Raw genomic sequence first — 12,065 nt, forward strand, 5'->3', positions numbered from 1 at the left:
TTGGAAAAGAGATGACCAAGGAGGGAGTACGATAGAGGTCCATAAAATCATGACTAGTATCGAGAAAGTAAATAGGAACGTGTTATTTACTTTTTCATATAACACAAGAGCTAGGGATACTAAATAAAATTAATATGCAGCAGGTTTAAAATGAAAGGAAATATTTTCTTCACAGTTAACCTGTGGTACTTCTTTCTGAAGGACGTTGTAAAGGCCAAGACTGTAACAATTTTAAAAAAAAAAAAGAAAGAACCAAATAAATTAATGGAGGATAGGTCCTAATGGCTATTAGCCAGGATGGAATGGGATGGTGTCCCTAACCTCTGTTTGCCAGAAGTTGGGAAAGGGGAACAAAAATTGGATCATTTGATTATTGCCTGTTCTGTTTATTCTCTTTGAAGCACCGGGCATTGGCCACTATCAGAAAACAGAATACTGGGTGGGCTAGGTGGACCCTTAGTCTGACCCAGCAGGGTCATTCTTACGTTCTTAGAATTGTGCCCCTAATAAGGGTGCTCATTGTATTAAAATCTGAGTAATTTAACAATCCTCTGGTTTATTCTTTGGATAGGGTCCTATGGCACAAACAGGTCCAGTAATCTCATAGCAAACAAGTCAAGAAGCAGCAAAATGAAGCAAACCTCACGGCATACTTCTTGCTTCCATAAATTTATAGGTTAACCTGCAAAAATATAAGCAAACAAAGAGCAAAGGACTCTAACCAGGCCTTATTGGTTAGTACATACAGTGCATTTATTTCTGAGAATTGTCTCACTGGGGAATGATGAGCCCTTTGTGTGCAAGGGGTGGTTGGGTCAGTGTCTAGGCGCAGGGACACGGCGTTGAGTGATTGCTCCCAAACTGATTTGGCACCAGGCCAGAAAGGAAACCCAGCCCAGCTTTCCTGGGTATAAAGCTCCGTGGTGCTGGGGCTGCTAGTCACTCACAAGCTTCTCCCTGGGTAGATCCAGAGCTGATATTTCACCATGCAGCCTCTCATCCATGCAGGGCTCTGCCTGCTCCTCTGCTGCTGCTTCCAAGATGCAGGGGCACGTGGCCTACGTAGGTACACCGAAACCATCACTGTATCCAATGGAGGCCAATGGGGTGAATGGGGGGAACAGGAGTTTTGCCCCCGTGGATTCGCAAATGGATTTGAACTGAAGGTAAAATTCTTCCCAGCTCCTTGCCACTGCCTCAGCTTCCTGGCCACTCATCACCCAGGCTCTCAGCAAAAACTTCTCTTGACTCAAGGCTGTTTCTGGGTTTTTTAAAATCCTCTCTTCCTTAGACTCTGGTCAGCCATTGGCATACAGGGCCACTGAGTTTATTAAAGGATGTGGAGCAGGAAATATCTGTGACCCCAGAGCTGGGGCAGAAAGGAGATGAGAACACAATTGGGTTAATGGGACTTTGCTTTGGGTTCAGCCAGAAACATCTGTCAAAGCAGAGAGGGCCAGGGGGTGCAGGGGCAGAGTTAGGAGGCGATACTAAAAGAGCTAAATCTGTCTGGCTTGGGTGAGCCACGAGTAAGAGGTGGGGATGTGACTGTTGTCTATAAGGTGTTAACATGAAAGGGGGTGGGGAGTAGGAGGAAGGGAATAAAATGAGTGAAGGAAGTTTGACTTGAAACTCATTCTGAGGGAGGCCTCCACTAGAAAGTTTTGCCAGCAGAGCTATGCCTGTTAAGGATGTGATTTATTTTCATTTTTTAAAAATATTTCTAGTCTGGCAAAAGTCCTAGTAGATGTGCCCAAAGTGCTGTTGCCAGGACACTGTATTTTGCACACCAAACTGGAATAAGCTATACCAGCAAAAGTATTTTTTTGCTACTACAGTTACGGCTACACAAGGAGGACATTGCGAGTAAGGCTAGAACAGCAAAACTATTCTAATGTATACTAGGCCTCAGGTTTCCCTGCCAGAGAAGGAACTGTTAGTCTGTGGAGTAAGGGAATGAGTGGGAGTCCCATCACCACTGCAGTTAAATCCAGCCTGGATATCTCCCCTCTCTAACTGCTGTGAATGTGTGTTGCTGCAGGAGTGGAAATCCGGTGTGGGGGTTATGGGTAGAAGCAGCCTGCTCACTCTTCCCAACTGGGATCCAGGGTCTCTGCCTGACAGAGTGGATGTCAAAGAGGTGGAAAACATAAAGGGGCATAACAGTAACTCCTCACTTAATGTTGTAGTTATGTTCCTGAAAAATGCTATTTTAAGTGAAACAATGTTAAGTGAATCCAATTTCCCCATAAGAATTAATATAAATAGGGGGGTTAAGTTCCAGTGACATTTTTTTTTGCCAGACAAAGGACTGTGTGTGTGTGTGTATATCTATATATCTATGTATATCTATATATATACACATACAATGATTGTGAAGCATGGTTGAGGTGGTGGAATCAAAGGGTGGAAGAGGGTGGGATATTTCAAAGGGAATGCCTTACTGCTAAATGGCAGGTTTCAGAGTGGTAGCCTGTATCAGCAAAAACAATGAGAAGTCCTTGTGGCACCTTAGAAACTAACAAATTTATTTGGGCATAAGCTTTCGTGGGCTAGAACACATCTGATGAAGTGAGTTTTAGCCCATGAAAGCTTATGGCCAAATAAATTTGTTAGTCTCTAAGGTGCCACAAGGACTTCTCATTGTTTTTACTGCTAAATGATGAACTAGCACTCGGCTGAGCCCTCAAGGGTTAACACGATGTTAATATAGTCTCACACTCTGCAAGGCAGCACAAATAGAGGGAGGAGATACAGCATGGCAGACAGAGACAGAGACACACACCATGTGCGTGAGAGAGCGAGAGAGACCTGCATTGCTGGACATTTTCCTTTCTTTTAAAAAATGCAGTTAATTTGATAAAGGTATTTGAGTGGGTTTATTTCAGGGATCAGCAACCTTTGGCACGCACCCCTTTAGGGAAAGCCGCTGGCGGGTCAGGGCGGTTTGTTTTCCTGCAGTTCACCATTCCAGGACAATGGGGGCAGCGGGAAATGGCATGGGCCAAGGGATGTGCTGGACGCTGCTTCCTGCAGCCCCCATTAGCCTGGGACAGTGAACCGTGGCCAGTGGGAGCTGCGATTAGCTGAACCTATGGACGCTGCAGGTAAACAAACCAGCCTCCCTGACCAGTGGCTTCCCCTGAGGGGCCGTGTGCTGAAGGTTGCCAATCCCTGGTTTATTGGCTTGAGGGTGGGATTCCTAATCCTTCTCCTCCCAATTTGTACCTGTGCCACCATCTCCTGTACCCCTCTCCTAGGTGGAGGCTGAACAATGGCATGACGACACGGCTTTGAATGGCATTCGCCTGTACTGCACTGACGGCTCCGTCATCGAGTCCACGGTGGGGCCGTGAGTAGCTCTTTGGTTTCTCTCCCATCCCTCCTGCTCTGCAAGTGCAGAGAGAATAACCATGAACAGTGCCATTTGCACAGGGTCTCTTCTCTGACTATTCCCTCTGTTTGGAGGTAATCTGCAAAGGAAAATTAAAATAGGGCATTGGCTGTTTCTTCTTCTTTATGATGGACACAGCTGGCCATTTCATGTTAAAATTCAGATCTTGTGTGCTCTGGAAGTTGCTGTGAAGGACTGGAGAGAACCAGTGAAACGATACCAACCCCAGAGTCCAGTGTGTAATCTACAGCAATTGGCGGGTGGGAAAAGGAATTTTTCGCTACATCCTTTCATATTCTTTGGGTGAAATCCTGGCCCTACTGGAATGAGTGGGATTTTGCCATTGACATTGTTGTCAGTTCGTGGCTGTGAGTTGCACCGGCTCTGGCCAGGTAGCTGGTACAGCAGACCTCGATCAAACTGCCCAAGAAGACCAAAGACTCGGTTCAGTGGTGAAGGCACTTGGCCAGGTTTACTGTCAACAAAGCATGGTACTAGTATCCCATAGACTCTACAGGAACACTAATACATGTATTCCCATGACAACGGATCAGCTCAGTAGGTGGCATGACTTTCCGTTTCCCCCTAGGCCAGACAGACAGCCCCTCTGTGACCCCTCTTTCACACACTGATACAAACAAGTTACGTATTATCCTTCTGATGTGGTTAGTTATCAACCCTGACCCTCGTACCTCCTAGTTCGAACAAACCATTTTCATCTATCATCCCATCCTGTCCTCCCTCCTTGTTTTACTTGGGTTCAGCGTTTATCACATATCAGAGGACTTCTCCCTCATGGAGTTCCCTTCCCCAGCTTCTCTGATCTTGCTCTCTCCTGCCCATTGCTTCCTCTTCCTGTCTGACTCTTTCCCCGTCTTTAAATAGCTCCTGAGTCCTGGTCACTTGATGATTTTTTTGTTCTGTGTTTGGTAACTTTCCACAGCTCAAAAAACCCCTCCCCTCAGACAGAGGAGGAAGTATTTTTTGCATTGGAATGCAGTTACTCTTTTGCATATCTTTGGCAAGGTCAAAGCATTGTCATTAACATTAAGTAGCTCCCCATTGTCTTCAGTCTGGAGAATATTTGATGCGTGTCCTCTCAGCAGTGGTGGATGCACATACAGAGAGACAGTTATGATACAGCAGTTTTTCATAGTAACATTTCATCATAACTCAGTAATATCAACCAGACCTGATAAGTTCTACACACATTTCCCCAAATTATCACTCAAGGCTCATCTCCTGCGTCCCCCAGGGAGTCCTCCAGCAAAACCAGGGAAGACCAGGCTTGCCACTTCTGAGATTTCTAAGGTTAAATACAAGCAAGAAAAAACACTACCCAAGAAAAAGAAAACAAAATACCCCAGGTCCTTCCAGGCCTGTTTTCAGGTCACTGCTGTGTGTTCTATGAACACTAGGATTGGCGCACAGTAGCTAGGATGACTGGTGCCCAGTGGTGAGTAGCAGATCCTGAGTAAGTTTCAGGTAATTATTTTCTTCTCTGGCAGGTGGGGCGATTGGACTGGGGTCCAATGGTGCACCGACAGCAACCTGATCTCCTTCTCACTGAGAGTGGAACCGTCCCAGGGATGGGGTGATGACACGGCGGCCAACAACATCCAGTTCAGATGCCTAGATGGGACCACGTTGATGGGCACCTCACATTCCTGGGGTGATTTTAGCCCATGGAGCAACGGCTGCAGCTCTGGGGGCATTTGTGGGATCCAGACGAAGGTGGAGGAATCCCAGGGCCATGGGGATGACACAGCACTCAATGATGTGAAGTTCTTCTGCTGCAACTAAACAAGCACCCATCCCTGCCCAACCCCCAACACCAGCACCTGCCCATTAAACAACATTAAAGTTTAGCTCTGCTTTTGAACAGGAAGGTGTCTGTCTTATTGACCCAATCAGACATGTGATCATGTGCCATCTCTACATCTACAGGGGTAGGCTGGATTCTGAGGTGAGCCAGGAGGAGAGGAGACAGGTAGGAGCATGGAAGGGGGAGAGATAATGTCGCAGATAAGGATGGAGAAGGGAGGCATGGCCATAGTGGGTAGAAAGGGGTTTTTCAAGATGTTGGGAACCAAGTAATTTTATTCTAAAAATTTTAAAATTTGTTGTCCAGAGAACCAAGAAACGACTGGGGTCAAATCTTGTGTGTGTGACTGATTTTTGTAAAGAAGTAGACAATGAAAGATTCAAAAAGGTAAATGATTTACAGCTGTGTGTGTTTCCAAATATGGCATGCTTCACAGGATCTCCAATAAAATTATGCAATTACACAATTTTACAACTTGTCAAAGTTGCAAGATGAGATACAACAAATCCAGGCAATGCTACATAGACATAACTTGTTAGGATATGAGGAACACTAATACAGTAATAGAAGGCATACATGAATAGAGGGAGGGAGGGAACTGGGGGTGAGTGAAAAAGCAGAGGGGTAAGGTTGAATGGAAGCATGGCATTATTTGAGCTATCTCAACATTTTTATCCAAATGTATCTAGAAACAGGATCCAAATTTCTTCAACTTCACATAATTGATCTCTGTGGCTGTTGGAGAAGTTTTCCTTCACCCCCCCTCCCCTGGTTCTTTTCATTCAGACAGAAAGCAGAAGACCAGAAGTCTGACGTGCAGGCAATGCTATACTTATTCGGGTTAATTCCAAGCTCACATATCCATAGTTCTACACACCGGCAGAGTCCGTTTCCCAGCTGTGACACTGCAGAGCATTTACACCATGTCCCCCTTCCCAGCTCTGACTCCTCAGAGCCTTGCTTGTGTCCCTGTTCCCCATTCTCCACCCCCTTAGTAGGCCCAAATATACTTGTAGTGCACACCCCTACTTACACTCCTTACAACTTATGGTCATGTTCTGTTTTGGAGGGTCATGAGTCTGGGGTCTTCATCCCACCTCTTTTGTATCCCACGGGAGGGGTAAGGAGTGAGGTTGTGTTCTGGCCACGACCAGCCTTTTCTTTGGCTTTTAGTGCCTCTCCCCTTCCCCTACCCCCCATTCCCTTTTGCCCCTCCTAAGTGGTTGCTTGACATTGGCTTGAGAAAGAAGCCAGGCAGCTTTCAGTGTGTGCTCATATATTACACTCCCACCATACCCTGTAACCCTTTAGTTCTATCCCTTATGTCTTCCCATTATACTAACAAACCCATGTGGCCAGGTAGAAGCAACACACACAGTGTTTTTGTCCTTTGTTCACACTTTAGTATAAGATATAAGAGTATCAAAAAATCAAACCCAAAATTCTATCTCAGGCTGACAAGCAAGCTTATACACTAACAGTGGCAATAAGCTATTCTTTCTTTGGCTGCTACTCAGCCAAGTCCAAATGCCACTGCTCTCTTTTGGGCGTAAGCCTACCCAACCATTTTTGTAAAAATTATGCACTAGATAATTGTTGGCACCAGGGGGCTACTACCCCTGAATGGATCTTTAATGGCTCCCAGGGGAGCAGATTACTGTCATACCAGTGGAAAAGGTCCACAGTAATTAACTTGCTTACACCGCAGTTTATTTGAGAAGGAGTTACACAAGCGGTATAGGGTTACATTAAGCACATAACTCGTATGTTAGACGTTAAAGAACTCCAGGTCTGGTCTCCTCAGCCCTCTGGTCTGTCTCAGATTCCCTCGAGGCAAGGCCTTGGCTTCCTGGAAACCCCTCTGGTTCACAGTCCTACTCAAGCCCACAGAGCAGAGTTTTGGCTACTCTCTCTAGCAGCATCTTCAAGCGTCAATCAAGAAATCCCCCCAACAGTAATTTAATTTCCTTGATTTTTATACTCTCTTTCCTCAAAGGAGTCAAGTCTTAAAAGCATGCCCCGTGGGCAAGTGGCTACTAATTTTTACTTAATACTTTAGGAGGAGACTGCAAAGTGGTGCCAAGTGAACATTACCCCACATTCACTCCCTTATCAATCATTCACTTCAGCCCCCTGTGTGATGTCCTTCAACAGGGTTGAGATGTCCTGGTCAGCCCATTCTCCACTAAGGCAGTTCTACACGTATTGTCTATTTTCAAGTGGACATATTAGCTGACTCAAAGATCAGTATTGATCATACATGCAGCACGGAGCCAGTCAGTTTCACCTCTGCCATCTGCCTGATGCTAAGAGAAGGATTTTGCTCCCAGAATCCTTTTTCGCAGTTCAGTCATGTCAAGCCATGTTCTCACCATTCATTCAGTATGGCCACACCAATTCCACACCACCCCAAAAAGAATCATCGTAGCCTTTAAGAGCCAAAGCTTTTCTGGTGTAGTTAAACTACAGGTAAATTAGCAGGTAAATATCTTTGGATGCAATTTTCAGCTGAGGTTTGACTGCTGAAGCAAAGCATTGTTTTCTATCCACCTCTTTCCACAGCTACCTGATCCTGGACAGTCCCACAACATATGGATCAGGGTTCCTTTTTCTTTGTTACAGTGCCAACAAACATCAGAGAATAAGGCCTTTATCTTGGGCAATCCCTGTGGTGTCCAATACATTTTGAACAAAATCTTTTGTTGTATTAAATGGAGCCTGAGATCCAGAGAAGCATTTTTAACATTACATAATATGCTTTGGCACTGGGTTTCTTTCAAGGGCTGTGACCAATCCTCTTCAGCACTTTCACAAGGAACTCCAGACTAACCGAGTTCCTCTTCATTAGGGGCCCAATCTTAATAACTGTCTCTCTGAGCACCCATTCAGGAAAGTGACTCCCACTATTTTAGTCACATGGTGTTCTTTGCTGTGCCCATTGCCCATTTAATTCCATTCCATTCTGTTATTTGACATATAACATCATACCAGGAACACATTTTAGATCTTATATTCTCTACAGCTTTTTCAATAATTTTATATTTTTGAGCAAGTGCATTTTTTTTTACAATTATTACACATCTGGTTGATTGTTCTATTGTTATATTACCCAAGTTTTCTTAATTAAGGTGCCCCATTTTCTTTGGGCTCCTATTATTTGTTTTCATCCCTCTCCGGGTATTCAACATAGTCCATTCCCTTCAGGCACTATTTCATAGTACCCTGTTTCATTTCCCCAGGCACTTGCATATACTACCGCTTCTTGTACCTCTCCATTAACTATACCGGAAAGGACAAGGGTGTACTGGTGTATGGTACATGCATGCACTTGCACCTTCTAGGTATTTTGGAACAATTGATTAATATAGGAGTAATAACTCAATGCCCAATTAAGTGTGTTTAGCCAATGACCTCTCTGACTTTATTTCAAGATATTTTTTCATTGTTCTCCGAAGATTCCCTGGGCTTTTATACACACTTTTTTCTCCAGGACAATTCTGAACTGATATTTTTTATTTGCTTAACACTTTTTAAAAACACTTTTCCCCAAGAGTTCACTTAGTTCCAATACAGAGTATCCAATTTTTTAAATCCATTTTTTCCCCTTGCTCCCGAGTGTGTGCCGATTGTACTTTTGTAGGTATAAGCAGAGTCAGGATGAGCTCTACCCTGACATCTGGTGGTGAATTATGGCAAGTGTGGAAAAGAATTTCGGGGCCTGATCTTGTTTGCATAGGCACACCCTCCCGCCTAGCATAAGTCCACAGCAGCCCAAAATGGTCACTTTGACAGCTGTGGGATCCCCAATTTCTCTGTTATTGTTACCCTGATTATGTGAATGAGGGACTATGAAACTGTTTTAAAACAGAGGGTCTCACCATCAACTAAGGAGCACTTGCTAGACAAGGGATATGGGTTCCAAAACCCAGTGAATTGAGAGAGATTTGGGACTGGTATGTGTATCTGGTAGTATGGGCCCCCTTTTGAGGGCCTGCGGGCACCAATTGCACTGTGTTCTCTCTCCACTGTTGAATAGCAGAGCTAATTTTGATTCCATTAGAAGTCTAGCTAGAGGCTGTTGAGCTGAGTTCACTTTGAGCCAATGGTGCACCAGCACTGGGGCTCCCCTGCTACAAGCTGAAATCACTAAAAGAGCTAAACTTACTGAGCTGAGTGCTGTGTTAACTAGTGAGGGAGCCTGAAGATACATTGCTTAGCAGCTGGCAGAGTGGAGCCCACGGAACAGTGAGCAGAGCAGTTTGCGGGGACGGCTGGAGTGGCTCGTGGGTCAGCTGGAGGAATGGAGCAGCTGGTGGAGTGGAGCCATTCGTGGTGAAGGCTGCAGCAGAACTCCACGGAGAGGCGGGGCAGTCAGCCTCGAACCATGTAAGGTTTCCCTTAACACCCTGTGTGCCCTTCCTCATTTCCACCCAGGCTTGGGGGGATAAAACTCTGCAGATAAATTTTTGAACTCTGGTCAGGGACAGAGACTTTTGAGTTGTTGGACTTTGGGGTGATTGGACTTAAGACCTTAAGGGGAAAAGGACACTGCCAAAACTTACTTGGTGGGTCTTTTGCTCATGGTTTATGTTATGAATCCTGTTTGTGGTGTTTCCCCAATATGATGCCACATTGTTTCCCTCCTTTATTAAAAGGATTTTGCTACACTCAGACTCCGTGCTTGCGGGAGGGGAAGTATTGCCTCCTAGAGGCGCCCGGGGGGGTGGTGGTATGTAATTGTCCCAGGTCACTGGGTGGGGGCTCGAGCCGGTTTTGCATTGTGTTATTGAAACTGAAGCCCTGGATACTGAACCCAGCCCTTGTTGCTGCCAACTCAGAGGGGCAGAAGGGTCTGTGGAAGTAGAGAAAGAACTGACAGGAATTTGTAGGGGATCTTAATGCATGACAGTCTCTGTTAGCAAGAGTTAGGCTAACTGTAACCCTAATAACGTGAGATTTGTAGAAGCGAGGATTGTGTGAGGCGAGTGGAAAAGAACTGTGTGAGAAGTTGTTTTGACCTTGTGTAGATAATGTGTAGATAATACGAAATGTAGATTGGAGTCTCTTAAGTGAGAAAAACAAGATATCAGGATGACCTATGTATGAACAAAATGCAGCTGTTGCTTATTATTGTCTGTAACAAAAGTATAAATGCTGGCTGTCATTGTTTACCTGTTGAGAGACCTGTCCGGGACTGGGGCGACCCTGTGTCCTAGGGCACTCCCTCCCCCAATTGCAATTGCTTGAGAAATAATAAAGTATCTGACTCTGCTGCACCCAAACAAAAAGTGAGAACTGAGTTTTTCTCCGACAGGTTACTTAGGGATTGGTTCCAAGTAGCTTTTCGCAGTAAGGTTTACTTTGGCTGGGACTTTGATCGACTCTGTACCATTATCTACACCAATACTGGAATTTAGACTTTTTGAAAACTCTTTTGGAACATTCCCCTCCCTTGGAGAGTTAACCCCGGAGGCTACATTCAGGTTTGGGACTTTTTTCTTCTATTTCTTTGGTCTGTTAAGGGTTGAAATAGGGTAATTGAGTCCTTTTATTGGTAGGTTTGTTTTATTTTTCTATGCACCTGGTTCAAATAACTACTAATTTACATTTTTTAAAACGTACATTAAAAGCAGGAAGCCTGCTAAATAATCAGTGAGGCCACTGGGTGATCAGAGTTAATCTGAGGAACTGTCCCTGATTAAGATGTCATTAAAGGAGGTTTTTGAACAACCTCCTTTAATGTGGTCAGTCTTTAGAATAGAGAAAGGTAAATAGTGGTGTTCTGGGGTCTGTACTGGGACCAGTACTGTTAAACATATTTATAAATGATCTGGAAAAAAGGGGCAAATAGTGAGATGGCAATATTTGCAGATGATAAAAAAATACTCAAGATAGCTAAGCTTAAAACAGGCTGCAAAAAGTTACAAAGGGATTTTATGAAACTGGATGACTGGGCAAGAAACTGGCAGATGAAAATCAATGTTGATACATGCAAAATAAAACATTGGAAAACATAATCCAGTTATACAAAATAATGGGGTTCAAACCAGTTGCCACCATCCAAGAAAGAAATCTTGGAATCATTGTGGATAGTTTTCTGAAAACATCCACCCAATGTGCAGCAGCCATCAAAAAGCTAACATAATGTTGGGAATCATTAGGAAAGTATTTCCTCTTTTATTATCTATTCCCTTTCTATCTTCATATAAATCCATGGTATGCCCACATCTTCAGTAAAATGTATTGGAATCAGAAAAGGCACAGGAAAAAAACCAAAAATGACCAGGGTCTGGAACAACTTCACATGAGAAAAGATTAATAAGGTTGGGACTTTTCAGCTTGGAAAAGAGATGACCAAGGAGGGAGTACGATAGAGATCCATAAAATCATGACTAGTATCGAGAAAGTAAATAGGAACGTGTTATTTACTTTTTCGTATAACACAAGATCTAGGGATACTAAATAAAATTAATATGCAGCAGGTTTAAAATGAAATAAATATTGTCTTCACAGTTAACCTGTGGTACTTCTTTCTGAAGGACGTTGTAAAGGCCAAGACTGTAACAATTTAAAAAAAAAAAAAGAAAGGACCAAATAAATTAATGGAGGATAGGTCCTTATGGCTATTAGCCAGGATGGAATGGGATGGTGTCCCTAACCTCTTTTTGCCAGAAGTTGGGAAAGGGGAACAAAAATTGGTTCATTTGATTATTGCCTGTTCTGTTTATTCTCTTTGAAGCACCGGGCATTGGCCACTATCAGAAAACAGAATACTGGGTGGGCTAGGTGGACCCTTAGTCTGACCCAGCAGGGTCATTCTTACGTTCTTATAATTGTGCCCCTAAT

General features: G+C 44.0%; 1 protein-coding gene across 1 annotated transcript; it reads left to right on the forward strand.

The window, feature by feature from the left end:
• The first annotated feature begins 936 nt into the window (after positions 1-936).
• Positions 937-5,276, forward strand: LOC123371252 (vitelline membrane outer layer protein 1-like). The gene is made up of 3 exons (XM_045018626.1): positions 937-1,166; positions 3,261-3,352; positions 4,903-5,276. The coding sequence occupies exons 1-3, from the start codon at positions 987-989 to the stop codon at positions 5,195-5,197; spliced, it is 567 nt and encodes a 188-aa protein (XP_044874561.1). The 5' UTR covers positions 937-986; the 3' UTR covers positions 5,198-5,276.
• The last annotated feature ends 6,789 nt before the right edge of the window (positions 5,277-12,065 follow it).

This window comes from Mauremys mutica, chromosome 1, assembly GCF_020497125.1.
Source record: "Mauremys mutica isolate MM-2020 ecotype Southern chromosome 1, ASM2049712v1, whole genome shotgun sequence".
Taxonomy (NCBI): domain Eukaryota; kingdom Metazoa; phylum Chordata; order Testudines; family Geoemydidae; genus Mauremys; species Mauremys mutica.

Excerpts from the sequence above, each read along its gene's own strand:
- LOC123371252 (XM_045018626.1), top strand. The coding sequence starts at position 987 with ATGCAGCCTCTCATCCATGCAGGGCTCTGCCTGCTCCTCTGCTGCTGC. Across the intron at positions 1,167-3,260 it reads CAAATGGATTTGAACTGAAG|GTGGAGGCTGAACAATGGCA; the intron begins GTAAAATTCTTC and ends CCCCTCTCCTAG. Across the intron at positions 3,353-4,902 it reads ATCGAGTCCACGGTGGGGCC|GTGGGGCGATTGGACTGGGG; the intron begins GTGAGTAGCTCT and ends CTTCTCTGGCAG.